General features: G+C 43.0%; 1 protein-coding gene across 3 annotated transcripts; it reads left to right on the top strand.

Annotated features, from left to right (window-relative positions):
* The first annotated feature begins 2044 nt into the window (after window positions 1–2044).
* On the top strand, window positions 2045–22808 carry DHRS3 (dehydrogenase/reductase 3). Of its 3 annotated transcripts, none has more exons than XM_080358841.1 (6): window positions 2045–3045; window positions 18346–18489; window positions 18754–18873; window positions 19615–19853; window positions 20874–20999; window positions 21901–22808. In XM_080358841.1, exons 1-6 carry the CDS (start codon window positions 2851–2853, stop codon window positions 21983–21985), a joined length of 909 nt encoding a protein of 302 aa, XP_080214967.1. In that variant the 5' UTR covers window positions 2045–2850; the 3' UTR covers window positions 21986–22808. The 3 variants fall into 3 exon arrangements, with proteins under 3 accessions (XP_080214967.1, XP_080214968.1, XP_080214969.1); XM_080358842.1 differs by lacking the exon at window positions 2045–3045 and adding an exon at window positions 6286–6294; XM_080358843.1 differs by lacking the exon at window positions 2045–3045 and adding an exon at window positions 15785–15912.
* The last annotated feature ends 4300 nt before the right edge of the window (window positions 22809–27108 follow it).

The raw sequence follows: 27108 nt of genomic DNA, 5'->3' as shown, positions 1-27108 counted from the left end.
CTTGGCTTAACTCAGCAAGCCTGGAACTTGTGAAGATGCTGACTTTTCTATGCTAAATGTGTCTGTGGTGATTTATGCAGAAAGAGACTCAACCCAGAAGTCAAAAAATCAAATTTATTTTTATGAACTTCGTGTCCCTTCATTTTTAACAGTGCTCCTTGTTTCCATACCAGAAAGTTGTTATATTTTGTTACCAGTCCAGACACTGAGTCATTCTTGTTTAAACCAGACACTAGACTCTCTGTGTAATTTCTTTCTCCCCCTTCAGCATTTTTGGACTGAGAGGAAAATTGCAATGCCAGGTGCCTCCCCGAGCTCCATTTCTGAAGGTATTACTGTAAAAACACACTGAGGTGCTAAATACTGCCAAGCGACAGCGGAAATTCTCTGAGCTCTGGTTATTTCAGATGCAGCTGAGTTAGGGAATATCACCTGATCCTGGCAATGTGTCGAGTTTCAGTTTCCAGTGAGAATGCTTCATCTTCTCTCCAAAAACCTCTCCTGCCACTTTATGATGCCGCAGTGATAATCGAATGGCTCGTGTCATATGAGGTAACCTGGCATGTAAAGGTAAGAACTGCAAGTTTCTCTCTAAATTTTATTATGTATTTTTTTTTCTGTAAAGTTTTGTGGAACTTTTCACCAAGTTAGAATTCAAGGATTTAGACATTGTTCATATTTTATGTTAAAAAACCCTATGTGCGATATCGGTTTTAAATGTGGGTAGCAGTGAAAACTCAATTGCTCTTCTCTTTGCAAACCAATAACTCCTGAACACTCTGTTACCATATGGCGACTTCAAGCAATGCCTGTTTTCAGAAATATGTTTAATTCCAAAGCATAAACTTGAATTTATTTTCAAAGGGATCCAGCTTCCTAACCCGCTCCTGTTGGTAGTTTAATGTAACTTGGCTACCATTGCACAGATGTTCAGGCGCAGACATTTCCATGGCAGTGCTGCTTCTTGTCACTTTTCAGTAATTCTGGATTTTACCACTAGATGGCTTCCCAGGATAGTGGATACAGACCCACCCCTCCTGCATTAACGGGTGGGATTGGATTTGTTTTGGCACATTCTTAATTATATATACAGTCATAAAAAAGGTTTTTCGAGCTCAGCTGTGGATCCAGCAATGTGAGGTTTGACATCCTCAAAGCTTTGCACATTAACTTATTTCTGGTTGCTGCCACCAACTGTGCGTGAGCAGCTCTCAGTTCAAACGTGCACTTCAGTCCTCCTCAGAAATGTTTAATCAGTACAACTGAAAACACAACTTATCTGCTAATGCTTAACAGTGCAAACAACCGAGCTGGGGTCCCGGTTGCAATACATTTTGCCCTTTCTCCTGTTACAACATCGTTTAAAGTGCCACAGAGACCTTCTGGTGTTGCAACTATGCCCTCATAACTGGACAAAAAAGTCTTGGAAAAGGAGAGAAAACCCCTTTGTTGTGAGAAAGTGAGTCTCCCTCCTTCATTCAGAACCTGCTTTTTTTATTGCCCTGCTGCTAAAAATCACCGGTTTTCAGCCATGTCCGCATCTTGCGGCTGGAAAACCCACGAGTTGTCATATTGTCCATAAAGACGTTGGTTCGATGGTAACAGAGTTTGCTGATTATCAGCCTAGGCTGGGTTCAGCCTGGCATCTTAGGGCTGAAAGTTTTCCCCTCCACACCAGCTTATCTCAGGCGAGCAGTTCCCTGCCGGAGCTCTGTAAGGCAGAGCTACCTCCCTTGAACTCAGCCTTAACCCTGCCCGTTCCTGGGCTCCGCTCAGCCCCCGGCACCTTTTGGTTCCCTAGCCGGGTTCCCGAACGCTGCGGGTCCCGCTCTGAGCCCGGCTTGGCCGCAGCAAGTCCCGGCTTGGCCGCAGCAAGTCCCGGCTTGCCGGCTGCGGCTCGGGAGGGAGCGCGGGCTCAGCCTGGCTGCATGTGCGAGTGTGTGTGCTCTGGGGGAGGGGAGAGCCGAGCCAGCCACTCACAGAAACAGTAGTGAAATCTCCCCAACACTTTAACTGTCAATCAGGCTTAATGGGGTATAAAAACTCCCCAGCGCCGCGGCTGTGATAGGCAGAGAGAGCAATAGGGAGAAATGAGTAAGAGCCAGAGCTGAAATAGTGTACGGCGTAATTCCTGCTCTGTGATCACAGATACTCCAAGTGAAAAAAAAGCCAGGAGAGGGGGCAGAGAGAGGCGGTTATCAGCTCAACCTTTGCAACCGGCTCAGGACGGCACGTCTATAGATATTTATAGGTATTAAAACAAAAACAACCTTACCCTGAATAGAGCCTTTCTTAAAAAGAACGTCCTGGCAATTCTGTCTTCTTTAAGCAATTTCCTGAGTCTAAGAATAGAAATGAGCTGCCTGGAAGGCACTGCAGGCTGAAATTTGGAGACATAGGCTGCTTTATTTTATTTTTCCAAGTAAAAAAAACCCTTCCATTTGGATACTGGATTTTTATGTCGGTCTTTGAAGCGGAGGGATGTGTGGTTACTTTTAATTTTACTTTTTTCTCTCTTCTAATTTAAAACAAACAAACAACAACTGTCTTCCAGTTAAAAAGCAAGGAAACCGTTTTTTACCTGCAAGTGACAATCCCAGAGGACACCGACCAAGAGACAGGGGAGTGACTTGATCTTCTGCACTACTTTACTCCTACCCCAATTTTTTTAGGGGAAGAGAAGGATTTTTCCAGTCCAAGAATCTCTTACTCCCAAGTTTTGGAAGAGGGTTGAAGACTTGTCACCCATCTGGGGGTGCATGAAGGGTATTGGTTTTCTTTCTCTGTTCACTTGGTTTTGTGAAGGTTTGGAAGAGGATTTTGCCTTCCTGCCTTGCCTGGAACAAGAGGATGATTTGGAAATGGCTGGGCGCTTTGCTGCTTTTCCCAGTGCAGATGGTTTATTTGGTGGTGAAAGCTGCCATGTGCATGGTCCTGCCACCGAAGCTCCGAGACCTGTCTGGGGAGAACGTGCTCATCACCGGCGGGGGCAGAGGCATCGGCCGCCACCTGGCCAGGGAGTTTGCCAAGCGGGGAGCCCGAAAGGTGAGAATCACTTTGGAGGGGAGAGGAGGGGGGGGGGAGCTCCCACCTGCTGCGCTGCTGGGGAGTCCTCCGACTCCAAAGCCTTTTCCATCACCTCTAGGTGGGATTGATGGGATCACTTTGGAAAGGTGAGAGGGGAGAAGGGGCGCTGATTTGGCAACCCCTGGCGTGCTGTGCTATTATATTGACTCACATTTCAGGAGTTACCCACTCCTTCTTCCCCGTGTCCTGTCTTTCCCCATCTCAGGTAAGCAAATGTGAAGGTGAGGAAGGGTCCCCCTGGTGAATTCTCTTCGGCTGACAAAGGCGAAGTTTTCAGTGCAGCCAGCAGGCAGAGGAGAGCTGCGCGATTCCATGCGTGAAGCTGGTGCTCGCTTGCGTTTCTGTTTACCAGGCAGCTTCCTGGCAGGGCTGCCTGTGGGGCTGTGTACAAGGGGAGAGGGGGCAGCTGACTGCAGCTCCAGCCTTCCAGGCTGAGCTCATCTTTAAGCTCTCCTTAGGCACAGCCAGGCTGTCGCTGCCGTGAGTGTCACCCCAGAGGAGAGGGGTGACACAGCAAGGGGCAACGGGTGTGTGCGAGAGGGCTCTGGCTCTAAGCCCTACTAATATATTCTCTTGGGAAAGTGAGGAGTTCAGTTTCACTCCAATGGTTCTCCGTTTGTGAAATGAATTTCTTGTGTTTTCTTGAAGTCCCTTGTATTTTGCTTTTTGCCAGCCCAGAGCTGTTGAAAGGTAAGATGAATGAGAACCCAGCAAGGAGGAAAAGCACAATGTGAGCAGGAGCTGTGCGATTGTTTGCACATTTCCTTTAGGAAAGAGTGGAAGGGAGAGAGGCTGAGAGACTGGGCTGTCTGCACAGCAGCAAGGAAATGCCAGTGGAGCTGGTGTGTCCCTTCTCCAGCTCAGGAACTGGTGACAAAACCTTGTGTTTGCATAAGTACACGTGTCTCCTTATGTGTGAATCAATCAGGAATACAGAAAGCACACACACCCTGAAATGAGGCTTGGGATGTAAAGTTTCATCTCCCCCTTTATGGCTAATAAAGGGGAGGAATCGTGAAATTAAATAAATACTTGCCCATGTGAGAGGATGAATGAGAGTAAACAGAGAATAAAGAAGGAGAAAAATACAGAATGGGAAGATATTTAAAGAAAAATGAGCATTTAGTTTGGGACAGTGTTTTGTCACTTCCTTACACATGCATTGCAGTTTTCTCTGTGTGGTATAGAGCTATTCTGGCACACAGCTTTGAGGTGTAAAATATGTCAGCATTGAACTTTGATGTTTGTGTATGCTTGTGTTTAAACATCATGTTGAGATTTACAAATTCTTGGAGGCAGAGCAAACAAGTTGATTGACCTTTGGACCCAAGCAATTTGCTGAAAACGTATTTATATAATCTGTTAGAATGCTGTGCCTCATTATTTATTTCTTTAGGCTGGCTGGTTGCTGTGCCAGGCTCTGGTATTCAAGTACCACCATTTCCACAGCTAATTCAAGCGCTGTGGTTGAGCCAGAAGCTGCTCAATGGCGGCAGCACTAAGGAACCAGGTGACATGGGCCAAAAGGAGAGGAACTATTGAAGATACAGAGCTGAGGGGGAAATTGCAGTAAACAGATATAGAGTGTAGTTAATTTGTATGACTTGTCTATAAAATCTCTACGTGTCTTTGAAAGAAGGAATAAATGACAGTAATTGTTGGGAACCTTTGTACTTGTCTCACATGATGCTGTGAAATGCCATGCGGTTGCTAGTTGTTGTTTAGAACTTTGAGGAGTTTTGCCTTATGGGTTTTTTTCGTGTCTGTCATCAAGATGTTTCAGTTTTTGCTTTTACTGAATTTGATTTAGATTCTCCTTTCAGTTAGATCATGGCTTTCCAGTAAGTCAAATATGGCACTCCCCAGGTTTTGATCCTCTCTGGTAGCGCCACTGCCTTTGCACGTTTTCCCTGCAACACTAAAGCAGTCATATTCCTTTCTTCCTTAACATTTTAATGACAATTTTACCTACCTGTGGTAGTTTCCGTTCCCTTTGATCTGAGATTTCATTTCTTTCCTGCCTTCTGTGACACTTCCACCAAAGGTGTGAAATTCTGAGGCCAAGACAGAGAGAAGAATGGAAGCAATAACTTATAGACTCAGATTCTAATAGTGGGTGTGCAATGTATTTTGGAAAAGTCATCACAGCACTTGCGTATGGACATAGTGACGGAGTTTTGGAGGTAGGCGGCGATATATAACCATATTTTTGAGATTAGAATCTTCTGAAAGATAGGTCAGTTGAGACTGTTAGCATATGAAATTTCCTCTGATAATTAGACTGGATTGGATTTCATCTTACACTCTGTTTTCAGAGGCTGGTTTTGTTAATCACAAGTGAGATGTGTCCGAGCAGTTTTCACAGAAGATGACAAGTCTTTGTATCTCACTAAGATTATTAATTGTCGCATCTGCAATTTTTTTACTGTAAAATTTGATCTTGCATTTAAAGGTATGAAGATGGCAAGAAAGAAATCAAAACAGGGTTTGTGCAAATGGAAATACAATGTCTCCTGTTGATAGACGAGCACGGAGACTGAAGTTCTCAATCCAGCAGAGTGGAAGTCTCTTGGCCATGATCATGTCCATCCATCCCAATTCCCATTCCCTACCCCCATTCTTTTAAGCCATTGTACCTCAAATATGACTTGGACAGATAAATGTCTAGGAGACATTTCTTTCCTTTTTTCCCTGTCCCTTCCAGCTGTGCGATGTTGCCTTTCTGGTAACTGTAGCTGTTGATGAATGAACAAGATTCTAGGGAACCAGGGCTGGTTTGGCACGAGAGATGTCTCCAAAGTACCAAACGGGCTGGGGCAGCCCTGGCCTTGCATTAGTGTGACAGTACTGCAGAGCGGAGTCAAACAGTCCCTGTTAACCTCGCTGAGAGTTCTTTGCTTCCATCACAGTGCAAGAAATGACCTCGTGAATACACTGGAAGGTCTCTTCTTTCACTGTTTTGTCCTCTGGACATTCTCCTCCTGTATTGCAGGAGACTGTGCGGCTCAGAGGGTTTGCATGCTTGTGCAGTGGGCGAGGTGAGCAGTCTGCAACATCAGGACAGACAAGAGCCCTTACTAGATGGCAAGGAGGTAGTATCACCCACCGAAACAAGAAACGGAAACTTCGCTCTTGCATGGAATGTACCACTTGCTAGCCATGACCTCACTCTGTCAGCACGGGAGTCTAGACTATTATGTCTCCAAGGTACTTTGAACAGGATGGCAACGTGTTGGGCAGCTGTAGAATGCCACAAACGCAGTCATACAGTGATTATTTTGGGACAGTGAACAAAGATCCTGACGGCACTACTTGAAAACTATTGCTTTGAAAACTTAGCAGAGATTTTTCTTGTTGTTGTTTTAGCTTGTATTTTGCTTCTATCACTCCTGATTTTGTTCGGGTTACAAAAAAGCCACCCCTGAAACCTGTTCTTTCCATTGCTCCTTTCAGAACATTTTGGAAGCCAGACCTCAATTTCTGCATTTAGGAAGACACCTTGTCATTTGAGTGTGCAATCCTCTTCCCGTTCAGTTCCAATTGGGATGGTAATCAGAAGTCAGTGGAGGAAGGAACCCCGAGGAATGGATGAGAGCTGTGTAGGATGAGTGTTGCAAAGAGGTTATGTAAAAAATGGGATCAGGTCTTGGAATTTAGCCTTGTATTCTCAGTAATGGAAAATTTGGCAAGTTTTGAAGTTAGTTCTTACTCCCATATTACCTACACAACTGCATCTGATCTTTACGATCATAGTTCTACAGTCCTTTGGTCTTTAGAAATTATGTTGACCTATTATTGTCATGGGTTTTGTCAATTAGCATATACCTCTTAACAACTTCTTTATAACATATACCAACGCTATGTGATAAAGGATTAACTGTATTGTGACTAGAGCTGGAAATGAACCAGTAACCGGAAGTACATGAAAAAGAATTGGGGAGTGAATATTTTTCCATGTCATGCAAAAGAACATATTCATTGGGAGGTTTTGGTGAAATATGAGAGTATAGAATTGTTTGAGTCACTTTATGGTCTCTAAAAAGCCTTTCTTTCTATAAAGACTATTGACTGACAGCAATTTGATGACTCCCTGTGGGTAGCTGACTTCTTTGCCTGAATTTAAGGATGGGGAGAAGATTTGTTTCAAGTACCAGGCTTCGATGGCATTAAGGCTATGATGTGTGGTAGTGCCAAGGGCAGCCGGTTGGATAACATGCTGAATAAGTGTTTCTGGTTGGCACGCACAGCCAGAATTCTTTGGGTATCAGATCTGTTGATGTCTGTGAAGCAGCATTCCGGCTGGAGCTGGTTTAGCTTATAATTTAGAGCATACCTGTCTTCTCTTAGTGAATATATTGTCAGAACAAATAATGGAGTGGAACTTGCAGAGTGACAGGCTTGTCATCTCACATCAGGACACAGTGATGTCATGGGAAAATATTGTCCCAGTGAGACCAAAATCCAGCCCTTTTTAAAATGCTCAAGGATCGGCATCAAGACGGTTGCATGAGGCTTCCCACAAAAATATAAGCACTGTGTCAATGCTGCAAGAAATCTTGAGGTAAGTTTTAAAGATTAGGTTATATATTAATGTTGCCTCAGAAACCCACTTACACACCAGAAATTATCTAGCATGAAGATGCTACATGTGCTGTATAAGGACAACAGAAAAAGGTGATGCCTACATCAGGGTTTCCAATGTAGATATAAACCGAAAGGCAAAGGCTGAAGACAAACACAGGAGTCTGTACTGCTGGGGACTGTAAAACAAGGGATTTCAGCACCACTCATTGAGCTGTTGTTAAGTTTTTTGGAAAGGCATCACAGCAATGGAGGTTTGGGGGCTGGGATTTGAAGAGCAACAATAGAGAGTCTGGGGGATGTTTACAGAGGTGCAAACAGTGCGATAGAAAACACAGAGGGGGTTTTTTAACAAAAGAACTAGGACAAATAGATGATGATGATGAACTTCACGGAAGTAGCCAGTTAATTCTACAGGAACTGTGGGGAACTATGGGGAACTATTTCCTTCCCATAAAATTGGATAAGTATATAGAAATTCTGTATTTTTCCTTCTGGACAGTTTGGAAATGTCAGCTAATGATTATTGATTTTTTGAGTCTTTGTTTTAAAATCCATTAACACATGTCGGTTAGTTTTTAATGTTTGCTTTTCACTTTGATTTCTGGACTGAATTGAAGATACAAACCTCATACCATTGCTGCCTTAGGGCATTGTGTAGGAAAGCGAGACCGAAAAGGAAAAGTCTTAAAGACAGAGAACAACAGCCGCAGAGCTGACCACCGAGAGAGAGCGAACTCTGGCCTTTTTAAACCTGAGTGCTTATCAGGAATATAAAACAGAAATTATTAGAGAGATCTTTTTAGACCGTTCTTCAAAGCATCGTGTCAACATGCTGGAGAGCCGGACAAGTCAGACCCAGGCACTGCCAGATCCATTGGCTGATAACACTGACGCCAGTAGAAAAGGGTCAAATACATGTTGTTTGACCTTTATCCCAGTGGGGATTAAATTGATTCTAATTAATAGACTTGGGAATAGATGGGTACCTTGGCAGAGTTTGTAACTAATTTAAATTGTTCATCCTATTAGCTTAGCCATAAACTATGCATAATTACAAAAGGATTTGGTGGACAGCCACCCTTATGTTGCCACCTTCTTAATTACAATTTATTGAATACAGTGCTACAGAGCTTTCTTGTTTTGATTAACATGGAGATTTCTGTTGTCTAACACTGCCTGAGCGGATGTGTCAGTGCTCCACTTGGGGTAATAAAATAGCATTTGAAAGCACAAATGCAGCTCTGCTGAAATCGGTTAAGCTTTACGTATGTGAGTCTGAGATAAATCTGGCTCTCAGTAATTATATATATTTTGAGGTGGCATAAAAACGATGCCTGAAAAGCTTCTGAGCTGTGATTATGCTGTAGCACGACATACTTTTAACCACAGATTAGAAAGAGTCCATAGAAAGGTAGAGTGGCAGTTGGTGTGACCTGGCTAATATATTTCATCCTTTATCTCAGTGAAACAGTCATTTAAAATAGGTGCAAATGGATTTCAAGCTTCACTTCTCATTCGGTCACTGTTCCTTCTCTCAGTCAGCAGATGAAGTCAGGAGTTACTACTCAACAAAGCATGGTATTTTAAGTAATTATAATTGTTTTTTCATTCTGTTTGCCCTTTGAATCACTGGGAACACCCAAGTTACATTTTCAATGTTTTCTTCATATCCGATAAGTGGATTAACTTATACCACTTTAACTGAAAGCAAAATCTTTTAACTCTGGGTGCTGGACCTTAAGAAAAACCTCAATATACCAGACTTAAATGGGAGTGGAAATGTTGTTGTAAAGACACTTTGCAGTTCACCTTTCTGTGCCCTTAAAAAGAATGGCTCAACAATAACAGTGGATGCTCAGATGTTTTCTACCTGAAGATTAAACTAGCGCTTGTCTTAGATCTGTGGTTTTAATCTCGTTGCTGGTAGTAAACAGAGACACATCCTCTGTCTGAGCAGAACATTTGCTAGGCGAGATTTGGCTGTGGTGCTTTGGAGAGGGAATGGGAAACCTTGACACCCACTTTGAGCAGCTTGGGTTTGACTACAAACTCCAATTCCCTCCCTCCTGAAACAAAACCTTACCGGGGAGGACAAAACTCAGCTTACTGCCTTAAAAAGAAGAGGTCATGCTTCCAAGTGGAATATTAAAGACATCCAGCTGGTACAAGTGCTAATAGAGCGGGGCTGGCCCTCAGCACAGCGAGCTGTCAGAAATGAGGTAAGAACGTTTCCAAGCCCCTTGGGAAAGACGGGAGCCCCGTCTCACTGAGCCGAGTTGTTTGATTTGGGGGTCTGAGATTGTGCAACGTTGCAGAGTGTTCTTTGTGTTGCTTGTTATTTGACTTTAATCCAGGCCCCTTAGAGACCATTGTCTATGTTGTGTTTATATCTGAATGTGTGCTTTATGGAAGCAAGAGGTTTACCTCTTTAAAAGCAAAATATTTAGTCATCAAAGGGTTTCTTCAGGGCTTCATTTCCCTTGCTGATGATGTGCAACTGTTGCAGATTGGGCTGTGACACCTTTATGGTGTAAGGACACGTTTGCACACGAGTGTGTACGTAGTGTGTAGTGTAGTGTGTGTAGTGATCTGGCACCTTGTGTCTCCTTTACAGCCCCAAGTTCATCGCCGGGTCAGCCAGTTCCTAACGACATCGTTACACTTGTTTACTGCTCAGGAAGTGCCGTGCTGATGGGTTTGACCACTGTCATTATCTTATTTTAGTCCAGTGGTTTTGCAGAATCCGGAATTCAGTAAAGCATCCTCTATAAAGTGATTTTCTTTTCTCTTCGTGACTGAGTTAAAAGGCAAAATAAAAGACAGAACAGTGTTTTGTGTTGCTGTTAATATTGTTAGTGCAAGTAAATAACCAGAATGCTGATTACAGACTGAAAAACAGATCCATCTCAAAGGGAGTCAGTAGAGTTGGGATGAACTATTCTGCAATACATGAAGCCAGAATGGCTTCTTTAGCCACTAGAATCAGTGAAAACAATTAAAATACTATTGATTTGCTTTTGAGTCACAGATTTAGGCCAAGCCATGTTATTTGTATCAGGATCTGGGCTTCCAAGTGCAATTCCAAGATGACAATACATTACAGATTTCCCGCTGCCCTCACTCAGCACTCCTGCAAGTCGTGTCTGTTAGTTCCATTATTTTAGTCTTTTTGTGTACCTATCAATATTTTTCAGTGGAAGTGAAGATTGTGCATGCGAGACAACCAAAAACAGGGCTGATTTTAGGGCTGAATTTTGCACACTCCGTAGAAGCAGTTGACAGATCCCTGGTGCTCTGCAATCTCCCGGCAGGTAGAAAAGCCTTGTGGCATAGAGCTGTGCTTGTTACTGACTGTGAGCACGTTAAGGAATTGTTATGCCTCAATGTGATGTATTATGCTCCAATATTATGTTACTGCCCCCTCAGCTAAATCCTAGTTGCTGACCAGGCTACTTGATATAGTTTATTTACTGGCAAGGAAAGCTTATCTCATGTTCTGTTCTAACTTAATTGATGTTATGTTCATGTTGAAGTGTTAAGTTCACTTTGCATTGCAGTGGCCTAACGTGTGTGATAGGCGATCGCATCCGAAGGACGGTAACTTCCAGGGAGCTGTGACTTCTTAATACACTAGAGCTTGATTTGCCATTGTCTGAGCAGTCCCTGTAAGCATTCTAAGCATCTGATTAGAATTGATCAATTCTGAATAAAAGTAACAATCATAACTTGCATTTCTACATTTAGATATCATTTTATTCAAGCAGAGCTGTGCTGTTTCCACATTTTTATGAGCTGGGTAGCTACTTCATCTTAGTGTTGTATTGAAAAAATGGGTCTAATCAGTGGAAGGCCCTTTTTAGCCGTGCTGCCCCCGCTGGGGATGTCTGCTCACGGTCCTCCCATTCCCATCTTCCTTCTTTGGCTTAATAGGCTGAGAGAGTTAAATATGTCCTGAAAACTGTCATTTGTACAACAGATGAATAGATTTTAGAAATTCTGCCCTGTTGCATAGCAACAGCCACCATTAAAAACATAGCATTTGAAGGGTGCATGAAAAGATAGGAAACCAGTTAAGCATTTAAATATTGAAGCTTTCTAAGCAATATCTTTTATTTCTTGGACTAAAATACTTAGAATAAAAGCTCCTTTTGTCAGCTTTTAGATGGTTTTTAAAAGGTAGCAATTCTCTCTTTCTGGATGCAAAGAAAGGAGACTCTTAGGGGAGCTTGTCTGGAGCTGTTGCTGGCGCTCAGTTTATACACGTATTTAATGCAGGCTGCTTTAACTCCAATATTTCTCCAGTAGCCTCATGGAAGAAATTACTTTTTCAGTCAAAAGCTGCATCCTATTATGCATGTTGATGATCTTGAGCATGTTTTAGGCCTTTCTGGAGGGTAGTTTATAAGGACAGCATTAGAAATGTTACTCATCCTTAGGTTTCCATGTTTGTTTTGTTCCAGAACCTCTCAGCATTTCAAGATTAGGCACGCTGTTCCAGAAGTCTTCTCAGAAATAGAAAGGCAAACTCTAAAAGATAATGCAGTTCTGTTGGTGCCCAGTTGGTAGCTCTTTAATTCTGATTTTCCATATGGTAGGTCTGATTCTTCCAGTCTCTTATTTAAGAAGGAGCAGACTTTTCAGTTAACTGTTGGTTGACCCAGGCAATTTCAGGAGTTACTTTCACCCAGGCAGGTGATAGAAATAATAGTGTTGGATTCATGTTTTTAAGTTCACATGTCCTTAACTTCTAACATTACCCTATAATCTAAACTTCTGACTGGTTTTAGCTTTACAAAAACAAACACTCTTGCCATTCAGTGTCAACATAACTTTCTATCATAGTAAATGTTTAACTATATTACACGGACGGTTAACCTGCCACATTTTAAGAACTCTTAACTCTGAGCGGTAAGAAAAAATAATAATGCAGAATTTTGGAAGGAAAACATGCAAACAGCAAAACTTCAGCTGTGCTGAAGTGCCCTGTTGGACCATGGCAGAACCAGTCGTTTCTTTTTTTCCTTCGAAATGTTATTTATACTGACTTTCCATCCCTCCGTCCTGTCTGCTGGGCTCGCAGTTCAGAAGCGCTTTCCGCACCTGCGTATTTCCCCTCCCACAATTTCCTGAGGTCTCTGCACATTTTCCTATGAAGCTGGGTTATAGAGCAGCGGCACACCGGTTATTTTTACAGGATGGAGTATTATATTTCTTACCTCAAATATATAACTTTAACAACCTTACCCCTCCTCCCCACCCCCAAATATGCCACTTTTTCCTGCTTTGCAGCCAGAGAATTTTATTGCTGGATATTTCTTTGTGTGCTTTGGTTCCCTGGAGCAGAGGCCGGTTCTAACACATGGTGTGGCAGACATTCACCATTCAAAAATCTGTCGGTTTTTCCCCCACAAATGCTTCCATGAACCTTTGCAGGGTGACAGCCTGTGGCCACTTGGTGCTTTTGTTGGAACGTGCACTCCGGTTGACCCTGTCCCAGTGTTAATAGGATTGTAAAGGCTGACTCCTACGTGACCTCTCCTTGCAAACAACCCCAACCCTTCCCCTTCCTCAACTGCTGGGTAGGACAGAGCTGCATATCCTTGCTCCTAGGGCAGTCTGGAGTGACAGTTCATGTTGCAGACGAAAGCAATTGGAAAAACCACTGGAAAAAAAAGTCAGCGTGGGGCCACCTGTCCTTAAATAGTCCTGGCTGTGAGAACAGTAGGCATTTGTTCACTTCTTTACAGGGAGCTGGTCTGAAATGCCTGAATGAAGATAGAAAAGTACAAATTATCTTACTAAGGACGGCCTCTATTCAATGGGAGACAGGTAGTTACGTAGTTCTCCGTGACCTTTTAGGTGCTGTTTTGCTCCCTTCAGAGGAAAAAAAGCAGTGAGTGGGGTACTATTGGAATTGACTGTGGTTTGGGTGGATAATGTTAATGCCATTGAGCGCTAGATCAACATATAAAGTAATAAAAGTTCTGACTGCAGACTAAAGGAGTTGGAATTCACTCTTTTATTCTCCTGAAGACTCTTCACACCTATGTTTTAATCTCATTACTGTATATTACTCCTGGCCTTAACTCAAACCAGTTATTTTAAAGTCTGTGTTTTGTGTTTACCATGGTGACAGGACTAAATTTAATTGAAATCCTTATGGCTTAATGTCTTCACAGCTTCTGAATACTAATCCACAAAAGCTTGTGTGTAAAATAGGCAAATGGGCTCACTCTCTTGATTTCCCCCGTTCTTACCTGTAATCTTTCCTGCAGCTTTGATATTCGCTTTCCACTGTGCGAATGGAGAAATTGTTGCCACTGGCCTGCTTTGTTTGCTCACTTTTATAAAGTGTCACTGAGGGGGCTGGGTTAAGTATTTTGACCCACTTGAGGCATCAAAAGGTTCTTTTTTCCTTTCTAAAGCCAAGATTGGCTTTTCACACCGAAGGGCCACACCTTTCGCTCTCCCAGTAATCTGTCTTTCCTGCCTCTCCCACGGAAAACTCCTGAAAGGACTTGTCTGCGTTTGCCCTGGGGCGAGAGAGGGGAAGGGGTGGAGGAGAAAACTCTGCCATTGACAGCTTTGGAGGCTGTAGGATTTAATTGAGCCTCTTGTTCTCACGATATGCAAAACTCTGCCGGGATTACAGGACACACTGGAATGCATTTCTTTGGAGGACCAACTGTGAGTTAGTACTACCAGGCTTTGTAAATATATGGGGCTAAGATTGACATACTTCAGTGGATTATCTACACTTTGTACTTCCTAAAAGTATGCAGGGACTTTCAGTGTTAGGTGCAGAAAGGCTTTCTGTGTTTGAACAAAGGTGGCAGGCTGTGCAATTACAGAAACCAACTCAAACAGAGCAACTTTTGTTTCACTGGACTAGGAAGGGAGGTTGAAAGGGGGAATGAAATGTGTTGACCTACCAACTACTTCCTATCTCTGCTGATCTGTGGCTAAGAGTTGTGGTTGATTTGTGGAGGCAGCAATAATGAGATCAGGCAGAAAGGGCACGTCCCTGTCTCTCTGCAACACTTTTATCTTTCAGTGTCTTCAAATTGATACAGAGAATTGCTTCATGAATCACAACGTGCTGGAACTTTTGGGATGGGAGTTATAGCTGCTAATCACAATACACATTGTTGTGCTGGAAAAGACTAAGGGTAAACAACTCCACTAAAATATAACCCAGATAATCCAAGGGGAGCGTCGAGAAATGGCACATGTGCGGTCTCAGAAATGCGTTGGTTGTGGGACACTTTTCCAACACTGGTCTAGTTCACTGGAGTGAAAGTCTAGCACAGCGGGTTTGCTGAAGATACCGTGCCAAATTAATTGACAATGTAAAAGGGCAACATTCCTTTGCTGCTGTTCTTGAGCTGTGCTAGCAATAAAATTGGACCAAACAAGTTGAATAGCCTCGTAAACGATGTAAAATTAGCTCCAGCCTCATCTCCTGCACCAGTAATGTACTTAAGGCTCTGAAAGCATAGGTCACGTGTGTATTTTGTGGTTGATAGCAGCTTCAATCTAGACCAGTTTATATAAATTAGTGGCTTTATCTGATTTTGTGGCGGTCAAAAACATAACTCTTACTTACTTGTGTTATGGTGAAAATCAGGATTTAAACCTGCAGTCAGGTTTGGGGCTTTTGGCAAGTAGCCAGCGCAGGCCTCTCGTAGAAAGTCTTGCCTTGGTACAACAGCAGCTAAAACCTTCCCTTTGCCTCCCCTCCGACCTCAGCTCACGTCTCATTAGCAGATTAAGTCCAGAGTTAAACGAGTCCTCTGGGAGTGGAGGATGCAGCGACTACTGAGCCTGCCACTCTGGCTGCGATGATTTTCCTAAGGCCAGATAAGGAGTCCTGGGACCTGCCAGAGGGGAGATCTGGAGATAAGGTTTGTTTTGCAAAAATCCTGGGAAAATCTGCCCTCAGCTGTGATGTCACAGCCCTTGCCTACTTTAAAGTTCATTAAGAGGAGGGCGTGTTAAGTTCCTCTGTCATCATAAATCTCCTCTTTTCCATGTCCAGTGGCAGGAAGACCCCGACCCTGCTGCTGCGGGGCTCTCACCGCCTCTCGCTCGCAGCCTGGAGCAGAAGCGATTGCTTTGACATTCCACCTGCCTCCCGACTGCCAAGCGCGGGGTCACCCCGAGGTAACCCCGGGGTAGGAGCAGGTCTGCCGCAGCGGGGATTAACCGCCTCACTGGGCTCCTGCCCTCGACAATTTTCTGGTCAGTAACTTTTGGAAAGGAGAGCGTGTCTAGTGCAGCAGGGAGGGGCAGGCGGGAGAGGATGACGAGAGATGAAGGAAGAGAAGAAATAGGGGCTGGATTCTTTCCAGGACGGAAAACTGTCTGTCCAAGAACTTATCTGAAATATGAATTAAATATTCCTCTATCCACCATTAAATTACTGTGAATGAGTGGCTGTGCAACATCCTGACAGGCTGCGTAATAAGGAACGCCGTGTCTCTTTTCTCCTTTATTCCTCGGCGTTTTCCTTTGTCTCAGACAGGAACTTCTGTGTCTGTAAGTGTCATTCTGTCCAGGACTTAGCCTCCAATTGGGACACACTTATTGCCAATTTAAACTTAAAAAAGGAAAGGAGACACAGACCAGACTCTGAGAGCCCTGTCTACATGCTGGCAATTGTGCTTCCTAGTAAAATGGGCCATTTCCTAAACTGCAGATCTAGAGTCCTTACAAATGCAGAGCCTTCAAATCCTGACTAGGGCAGGATGAAGCTACACGGTCCCTTTCTTGATGTTGACTGAGCAAATAATAAAATACATGCTTGCTTGCATGTAAAGGGAGGTGCCAACTGCCCATGTTTAGGCCATGGGGCATCAGCAAAACACAGGCCCGAGCCCTGTCATTCATCAGCTCAACAAGGAGCAAGAGGTTTTGTTCAGGAGCATTGAGAATGTGTGTAGTTATTCCCGACTCTTGAGCTGTCAAGTTGAATGGTTTAGTGAGAACGTTACAAATAATACAACCTTATGAGAACGAAACAGCAAACTGTCAAATTGGGGATTCTGCAGAAGGAGGTAAATTCAGGAGAACCAAGGACTGATGAACAGGTTTGTAGAAAATCTCAGGAGGCGATAGTGGAATAAAGACCTAGAAAAACATTGGTGAAAACTGCTGCAAGCAAACAAACAAAAAATAAGTATTGCCTACACAGAAACACGAAGCCAAAGCCCTCTGTAAGGGTTGAGCTCAGGAGCAATAGAAGCCTCAACCATGAGGCTAATGCAGCAACTAAAAGTCTTGTCTGTCTGTAAGATCTGATCTCCTCCGAGGCCAGAGGGGAAGCCTGTGCCAATTTAATTTGGCCAGATGTAAGAGAGAAATTGAAAGTCTCATATGATCTCGTAGGAGCGGTCAAGCTTGAATTTGGACCAAAAGCCTGTTGTATTGAGTTGAGAGTTTTATCCATCTGTAAAAAGTAGCAGAAATGATGGCAGGAAACCTCACTTCCCACTGCGGCGTTAGGGAACTTTCACCTCTCACGAAAGAATAGTCTTTTATTTACTGCTTTTGCTTTACGCAGGCTGGAGCCTTCACCTGAGTGTGAACAGTGTCAGGGACACGGAAACTTCCCAAGGAAAAAATCAGTACTGAAGTGAATGCTGTCAGCAGGATAACCAGCAAATTCCGTCTTCCCCAGGTGGCCCAGATTTTAAAGGGGTCACCTTGCAAGACTTGCCTGTAGGATATTAAAGGTCCCCAAGTAACTGTTGGGGCATAAAAAATATTATATCCAAGAGCTGCATCACAGACAGATGTTCCTTTGACAGGTTATCCTTTGCTTAACTATTCTTCCATATATTTCCTGACCTTCAGTGCATCGGTGGCAGCTCTTGGGAACAGGAGGCTGTATGGATGTTTGAAAGAGATTGAAGTAAGGGGTCTACTTTTTATTTTGCAATAGCAGTGTGAAACCCCAGAGTGCTACGTATGTGAGGGCCGTTTCTTGCCTTCCTCCCCTTGTCTGACACCTTATTTCTCTTCCTCTCCTGCCTTCCATCACTCATCAACTTATGGGTTAATTTTTTAGTGTCTCATTTGACTGATCCAATCCTGCTAAGAGGTTGAAATTGCTCACTTTTAATGTCTGTATTAGGATGAACCTCTTGTTTGAAATGCACCCAGGGCACCAGCCTGCAAACAGCATTGCAAATACTTACATATGATACGCTGAAAAAAGATGTTTTACTGCAGAGCAGATCTTGCCTCCAAATGTAGAACAAGAACAAAACGACATACCAGGTATACAGGAAGGTCTGGGATTTCAGAATAAATTGATCTTTCTCTGTGTGTGCATAGCAAAAGCAGGGATAGATTTGAAATGTCATGATACAGAAAATTGCCAAGTGTTTCATGTGTTTGTCATGTTAGGCTAAAGATCTGATTTCTTGTGTCAGCTATTGTGTTGCTTGTAAATAACATCAGCAGTGCGATACAGCTACCAGCACGATACTCAAGTCCCATCCCCATCTAATAGAAAAACGTTGTTAGTCTTAAATGAAACAAGGCAACGGGGCTGGCAGTGCAAACACATCAAAGATGTTCATCAAATTGTTGAAGTTAGAAGCATGTTTTAATTATTTTAGATTTGAAGCAGAAGCTGTTTGACTCTAACAAAAGGTTTTTTCACTGCAGATCATCCTGTGGGGTCGAACTGAGAAATGCCTGAAGGAGACCACAGAGGAAATCAGGACGATGGGGACGGAATGCCATTATTTCATTTGCGATGTAGGAAATCGAGAGGAGGTCTATCGGCAAGCCAAAGCTGTGCGGGAAAAGGTTAGTGGCTGTGGAAACGCTGGTTTTGGGTAGAATTTAGGAATGTTTGATGAGGATGGATGGATGACCATCCAGATTGTGTTGTACAAGGTCTAGCTACCTGTTTTAAGTGATCCAGAAGGGTTACAAGGCCTATAGGCCAGAATGTGAAAAACTGTGAAAATATGAATGTATTTAGGCAATAATAGATATTCAGATATAACGGTGACTGCTGATTCTTGAGGAGAGATATTAGTTGTAACCAGTCATTTGTTCTTTTTGCAGGTGGGCGACATCACTATCCTGGTGAACAATGCTGCTGTGGTCCATGGTAAGAGCCTGATGGACAGCGATGATGACGCGCTGCTCAAATCACAGCACATAAACACCCTGGGCCAGTTCTGGGTAAGATGAGCTCTTCTGTCACATGTATTCAGAACTGGGAAGGAGAGTGACAGATTACTGCCAGTAAACTGTTGGCTGCTACAAAGCTTTTCTAAATGATGTTTGGTAAAATCAGTCTGATGTGAAAAGGAGACAGAACAAACAATGTGAGGGGCAAAGGCCAGAGGAAAGAAGTCTACAAAAATTAATTTTTCCAGTAGTAACACAATATTTGATGCTAATGTGTCCTCATCCTGGGATTTCCAGTAAAACATCTGATTTCTTTTGAGAAAGCCAGAGCTCACAGAGGCTATTTTTCTGTACATGGAACATCAGAGGAGAGTGAGACTCCGTTGCTCGGGGAAGGAAGCTAGTGTGAAACTCACTCCATTCCAAATTAGATAATAGGAATACATTTTAAAAAATATTTTCTTGCGATTTCGTCACTTTGTTGAAGACTTTGTCCTCTACAAGAAGTTCTTAAACACTCAAAGCATCCTGTTCATGGCCTATATCTGTGGGTACTGCTTCCTTACGTGCTAGGAGAGATTTGGTTTTGTTTCTACACAAACTTTGCCTGTTCAGAATCTTTTGGAAAATGACAAAGCAACAAGGTAGCCTGCCGCTCCTTTCCCAACACAATGAACAGCACAGTTCGGCTTCTTGTCTCCATGTCACCTTTTTTTTTTTCCCAGTAACTACTGTTTTTATTGTATCTCTGCTGAGCAAACCTTTTTTATATTCCTCTCTGTTGTTCTTCAGACCACCAAAGCATTCCTGCCAAGGATGCTGGAGTTGCAGAATGGACACATTGTTTGCCTGAACTCTGTCCTGGCCTTGTCAGCCATCCCTGGAGCCATTGACTACTGCACCTCCAAAGCCTCGTCCTTCGCCTTTATGGAGAGCCTGACCCTGGGGCTGCTCGACTGTCCTGGGGTGAATGCCACAACAGTCCTGCCCTTCCACACCAGCACGGAGATGTTTCAGGGCATGAGAATCAGGTCAGTCCAGGGGAACTAGAAGAAAGCATCTCATTTTAAATGAATCATCAGAATACACTCCTAATTAATGCTTCATTTAGTTAAGAGAATTTGATGTCTCATTTGGCTGCCTGGGAACAGAGGGTCACTCTAGGCCACCTGGGACCCATCAGACTGGTTCCTCAGTTTGCTGGCGGATTCATACAGCCTGCCTGTGCTGAGAGACCTTTGCTTCTGCGCAGAATCTGCAAGCTCTTTTTCCCCGAGTGTATTTGGGCCACATGCAGCCTCTAGAGAGGGAGGGAAGGCAATCTGAAAATTGAGGTCATTCAAAAGGAACAGTCTACAAATTACTTGAGAATTAACAGCACAGATTCCTTCTTTATTTGTAGAAATACTTCAGTCTTTCCCACTGAAAAGAATGACAGCCACTTACCGAAGTAAGGCTGTCAGTACCTCCTTTTTACCTCGATCTAAGAGAACAAGCTAAATTCAAAGGCTAATGGCTGACCTAATTAATCCTTTACAACAGACAAAATAACCTATTCTTATAGTTTGTGCTCTATTAGTCAAGAAAACATGCAGTGTCAAACTGTTGCTTGAGCTGGGAAAAGTCTTATGTTTGGTATTTAAAGCAACAAGGGAAAATATTTGTCTTTCACCTGTCAAGAATTTGGATCAAGCAAAGAGCAACAGAGAGGAAGAGGAAAAACAACACTGAACAGACAGCATTTTCATATTGGTTTGCATATAGTTTAAGAAAATCCCCGAACTAAGGCTCCAAATGCAGTCTGCCGCTTCACCCTAAAGGCACTGACATTCTTAACCCTTTAGCTGACCCAGGAGCACTGGCTGGAACTGGGCTTTCTGCTCTCCAGCTTTCTGGCTGGATCTGGAACGTCCTGCTCCCTCCAGCATGCTTGGAGCATGTTCGAATGCCAGGAACCAGCACCAGCTTAGTGAGCAACAGGGCTTGGAAGATGATATCTTAAAGAAGGAGTTTGATTAACAAATAATTATTTTATTTTTTACTTTATTCAGGTTCCCTAATCTTTTTCCTCCTCTCAAGCCAGAGACAGTGGCTAGGAGGACAGTAGAAGCCGTTCAGATGAATCAAGCCTTCCTGCTCCTTCCCTGGACAATGCATGTTCTTGTCATCCTCAAAAGGTAAACACTTCCTTTGCCCAGCAATAGCGCAGCTTGGCTTGCGCTCCTCTGTGTCTGTCCACCAAGGCAGAACAGTATTTAGAGAGCATTGCTTGTGTTACAGCAATGAAACTATTAAAAATAATCGTCTATGATTAGGACAGGAATTTTAAAGTCCCTAAGGAAAGAAAGGCCCAACTTCATATCCTTAAACAAGTAAAGAGAAAGGATATTTAAATTAGTGTTTGCATGAGAGTTTCCACTAAAGCCTTTGGAAAACCCGCTTCAGTCAGGAGCTGAAACAAGGCTGTGAGATTTCCGTGGAAAATAATTACAATATTGCATTTCAAACAAGAAAAAATAATTCATGATAAATGCTCTAAATGTAAAATTTGGGATACTCTCAAAAGTTCCCAGAAATTCTACAGACTGAATTCTACAGGGCTGTTCTCCTTCTCCTTTATTTATTCTCCTTCTCCTTTATTGTAATTAATAATTTATTTTACATTACAGTACAGTAGCTGTCAGGAAATTGGATCTATATGTATACTGTATGATGAGGCCATGTGCCTGCCACAAATAGATGGCAAGTTAACCAGAGAACTCGCTTTAAATTTGTTTATTTCAGAGTGCAAGATTTGGCACAATATTTGAGAGGAATAAAACATGATTGCATCTCCCAAGTTACAGTTTTTACAGTCCTTTTTGGGTAGCTATTTCTGTAGAGATACAACTTTCTCCCTTTAGGCATGCTTATAGCAGGATGCTGACACATGTTTTGTCTGTGTGCTCTCACTAGCTGATTTTTGAGAATATATGTACTTACGTATGTATGTGCATAACACCTATTTAGACATCCTCTTACTAGAATAGACAAAGAGGTTTGTCTGGTCTGCTTATCTTCTTCCTGCTTCTCCTGCAGCATTCTCCCTCAGGCAGCACTTGAAGAAATCCACAAGTTTTCTGGGAGCTACACCTGCATGAACACTTTCAAAGGGCGAACATAGACTTGATGGTGCAAGGACTGTTCTTCAGGGAAGCCAACACAAGCATGAAAATCCTGACAGGGCTGTGAATCAGCAGTCTTGGCTCGTCGCCTGTTCATGTGACTTGCACTGCTCTGAGGCAACACATTTCTTGCAGGTCATATCCATAGTAACGTGACCTTTGCACAGGACTGAATGAGTAGACTATGGACCTCTGGAAAGAAAAACAAAAAAAGTGTGAAATGTTTATATGATGTTTAATTCTTTAGAGTTCAATTGTTAAATCTACTTATGGTTTTAAGATGTAATTTTTGTTTCTAAATTGTCTGTAGGCTGTCTCGGCTGAGAGGCAGCACATCACACCCCACACTTCATCCCTTCTCTTCGGAGGAACTGCAATTACTAACTGCTACTGGTTTCATTTCAGCTTTTTGAATGGGGAACTTCCAAAATACTTGGAAGAACTGAAAGTTATGGACAGTTAATGGAAGATTCCTTCCCTTCCTTCACTTGAGCTCTCTTGATGGAGCTATGCCCCACTCACACCAGGGAAGGAGTGAACTGTGGAGCGATGTTTTCTTTGTTAAAGGCCACCCGGGACTTCTGTCTGGAAGGACTGTGCTGGGCCCAAGAAAGCTGTCTTACTGGGAAGGCTGGAGAGGAGCGCTCAGGCAGAAGAGCAGACAGTCTGAATAGTGGAAGATTCTGTCACTGAACTCATATATGAAATTTAATTGTCTTTCTGAATATTTTTGTTCATTTATGATAAAATATATCTATATTTTTAGCATTAATCCAAGATTGCCATGCATGTAGGCAGCATCACATTGGAGTTGAACTAAATCTAGAACTAAAACTAGAGGCTGCTTGTACAAACACATATTCACTGACATAATCCATGCAGAGGAAAATCCGTTGTATCAATCTGCGCAGTGAAGTAAGTGGAATAATGCTCTAAAAATAGAAGAGACAGTACTGTGGTGCTCATGAAATGTGAAGTTTGGAAGCACAGTTAGCAAAGACCTGATTAAATGCACGTTGAATTCAAGTGGGAATATACCCGTTGTTTTTTGGGGGCATTGAATCAGGCATTGAGCAGCCAAAAGTGACAAATACTGCTCAGACTGAAATGCCAGAAGCAGCTAGACATTATTTATTTTTGTAATGATATGTTCTCTTTGACAGCCTAGTAAAAGCAACACTGCATTCCTATGCCAGATGCAGTGTGCAGCACTAGGCATAGTAATGTAGTTGAAACACATTGGAACGCTACTAAAAGAGGAATTAATATAATTGCAATACAGGCAAGTAGCAAGCTTGACGGGAGAACACTCAAATGAAGCGCCTCAAGGAACAGCACGTGGTGAAAGGAGTGAATGTAGGGCTTCTGACTTGAATTTCAAGCTTTTCAATAGATGTCCTGTGTGACCTGGGGCAAGCTGCACAGTTTCAAGGTACACCTGACCTGCAAAGCAGATATTTCTAGTGTTTCTCTACCTCAAAAGCTGTAAGTCTGACTACCTAAATGTTTGTTAAAAGCTCAGCAAATTCAATTGGTACATGCTAAAGAAAGGAAAAGCAGTATTTGTTCATAAAACAAGGGGTTCTATACAAAACTTTAGAAGGGGAAAAAACCCATATGCCGAAATGCATCACTTCCTGAGAGAGATGTGAGTTACAGCAGAAAAGCTGTGAGCTGTATTTGAGATCTTCCTTTGGTTCTGGATGTAGGATGGAGACCAACGGCTCGGCCGCAGTGATGCGAGTGTTTGTGCCTGCATGGGTGTGCTGAGGAGCTCTCGGATCTGCATCAGTGCAGAGCATATCAGCTTTGGAAAGGTTTCTTACCATGGAGTTTTTTTTGAATTCCTAGATGTCTGAGGCTTTCTGGAGAGGACAAAAAGAAACTTTGATCTCTGTGATTTTGATGCCCGCCCTAATAGATACTTTCAGCTTTATTTTTTGTCTGTTTTTTTGAGAAGAAAGCCAGTTCATTGAAAACACAAGTGCAATGAAGGGAGAACCCTTCCAGGATCTGCCAGGAATACTGAAGGTACCATATTTATCAAGAGATGCTTGGGAGGGCACGGGATGGTTATAGGTACCTCCCTTTATGCACTCTTAGCCTTTTTAGTTTCTCATTACTCACAGTCAGGCTTGTAGATGCAAGAGCAAACAGAATTGGTGAAAGAGGGCACCCCACAGTGTCCCCTTAAATTAAACCTTTATGCTGAGATTGTGTTGATTAATGACATCCTAATGGAAAAGTGAGGTAAAAACTAGTGCACACATTGACATTAACTCCACATTCATCCCCAAATCGTGTCTCTAAGGTGAATCTGCTCTTTTCCTGCACTGTATGAAAGCTGTTCCTGTCTTCAGAGGTTGTTTTACATACTAAGTGCTGTTGATTTCTTTCTAATGAACATAAACAAGTCAGAACAGAGCTGAGACTGTCATCTCACTCTCCTACACACACAGACTTGCCTCTCTCTTTCCCTCAGGGTCTCTGAGCGGCCAGCAGGTCAAATAGCAGTCACAGCGGGGGAGAGGTATGCGGCAAACAGAATGAGGAAAACATTGACTTTGCTTTTCCAGATAGTAAGGAAGAGCTGGGTAAGAGGTTTCTTCTCTCCTGAGTGTTACAAGATAGAATGCTCTCTCCATCCAGTTACTTGCACATTTGGATGGATACATTTGCAGGCTTTATTTTTTTTACAGAAAGGCTCCTCTGGAATGCCCGCTGAGGTCTACTGTCCCTTTTCACATAAGGTTAGTATTGGGTAATCTTGAAGCGCTGCAAATATGGACAAGCTTTGTTGAAGCCTAAGGCCTTCTCAAAGGAATTTCCGCCCTTTGACTTATTTTAAGTTTGGTTTTCCCTGCTCTCTCCACTGCCTCCTGCTTTCCACTGCACAATTATTTTGTTTTCCTTCTGTTTTCCTATGTCATTACTGCACTTTCCAGTGCCACCATCTTGAAGCCAGATGTCATACAAAGAGTCTGGAGTAAATCTAAAGCAGCGTATATATTTATTATCCTGCTGGAGGAATCTAGGTGAAGCTGTAGGAGCAGGTCACAGGAGTTTCATATGAAATTAGCTGAGCTCCTCCAGTTTTACTTGCTCCAATCTATGAAGAAGTAGAAGACCCCTTATTATGGTTTTTACAGAGGAGGAGTGAGCCCTGACACTGGAACTATACCCTACCTACTCATCCCTCGTTCTGTTGAGGTTAAAAAGTGAGAGTCCATCCCTATAGTTCTTCACAGAAAGTGCCTGGGCAAGTGATTCTGATGTTTGCAAGGAGAAACTTGTTGTGCTTTTATGTAATGTGTTAATTAGTGTGGGTGGATATGATCAGATCTAGTCTTACAAGCCTCTCAGACAACTCCCTGGACGCTCCCACCTTCAGATATTAACAGATAGCATCACACTTGCCAAATCTCATAAAAATCTGGTAACAGATTTAATGCAAGCAGAGCATAAGTGGGTGCCTTTATTTCAAAGAAAACATATCTGTTTGTAGCAGACATTATTTTGGCCTTGTATTTTCCTCTAGCTGAAATGCAGCTGTTGAGAAAAGAATACAGGGTGACCTTGGATCGTCTCTTTTGTATTTATTTCTTCATGTGGCTTTAATAAACTTAATCTTGGTGACAGCCACCTTTTTGACAGCACTTGGTCATAAATTTGGGGCTGAAGCAAGATTATGTCAAATGTAATCTTTGAATTTTTCACCAAACGACCAACAGCCCTGAGAATCAGAATATTCTGCACTGTAGCTCTTACCTCCCTGGTGCTAAGATCTTTCAACCTGGTGTTCTGCTCAGCCTGCTGAGACCTGTCACTCACAAGCAGCAGTTACATTCTCCAGTGAACAAAATCATCTTCCTTAGGGTGCTTTTCTGAAGGAGATTTTGCGATGTGGATAGTGGCGGGCCCCTCTCACACATTTCAGCGACTAACTTAGAGATGGACATGGAGAAAACCAGGACTTCACCCTCTCCCTGCTACTCATTCTCTTTTATCCGGTGTTCAGTCACTTTTTTTGTGGCTGATAAACTGCCCCTCTGTTCTACTGAGATCACCTCAGTACCTTTCCTTGATCCTTTCATGGAGCTGACAGCTTCAACAGAAATGACCTTTCTGTATTGTGGAGGAGAATCAGATCAGCAGGGTAACGTGTGAGGGAAGAGCAGACTGTTTGGTGGGGCTGAGGTACCACAGATGGAAGACGCAGGACACAACTTGAATGTTGCCAGTACCATGGAAGGTAGAGAGTTCCCCCCCTCCTGTCATCTTTTCCTGAAACATAACACCCTCTTGTGTTTCTGTAGCAAATCCCTCAAGCTGGTGCTTCAGCAGAAACGTACTGATCCATCCTGTGTGGACTGGATACAACTGAAAAGCGTGTAGACCTCTGAGGAGACAATTTCTATTTTCACACCTTTTTTTTCACTCCTTGTGCTCACCTTGGCTACGGGCATCGTGACACATGAACACAGAGAAAAAGAATCAAGGCAAGTGTATATGCTGTTTTTTCTGCATAAACATAGGAAATAACAGTTCCTCCTCAAACAAGGGAGAAAGCACTAGAATTTGAGCTTGAGAGTGACCAAAGAGTAAGTACAAGAGGAAACAAAATAGATGCAGTCTGAGGGGGAGTGTGGTGACCATAAACAGAGGCAAGACACCATTTTATATTCCTGAAGTTACATGAAAGTAGAAGCATGTGATTTCCATCCAAATCCAAAGTCTGTAAAAGAAGCGTGTTGTTACTTACACTCGCTCCTATGGGTCACCATGCCCTAAAAAGCAGTCCATTAACTTTGTAGCTTGATGGCTCTGAACACCCCAATACACCAGTTACTGTGTGCTGTCTCTTGTTTTTCTTGAGGAAGGGAAAGCAACCCATGCACGTCCAAACAAAGAAGGGTCGGTTTGACTCAGTGCTCACCTTTTCATGCCCAGCTGCCTGGGTATTACAAGGCCACGTGGTTCTCTGGCTTGTGTCAGTAGTCGTGCTGACCTCGTGCTACCGGGTAGATGTGGTTCACTTTCCTGGTACATATATTTTTTTTAATTGAATCTTATTTATCTGAAAGAGTTGTCTCTGTATTGTGCAGAGGAAGACTGCGTAGAA

This window comes from Nesoenas mayeri (assembly GCF_963082525.1).
Source record: "Nesoenas mayeri genome assembly, chromosome: 24".
Classification (NCBI taxonomy): Eukaryota; Metazoa; Chordata; class Aves; order Columbiformes; family Columbidae; genus Nesoenas; species Nesoenas mayeri.
The sequence above is the reverse complement of the archived record's forward strand: the minus strand, read 5'-3'. Positions and strand labels throughout refer to the sequence as shown.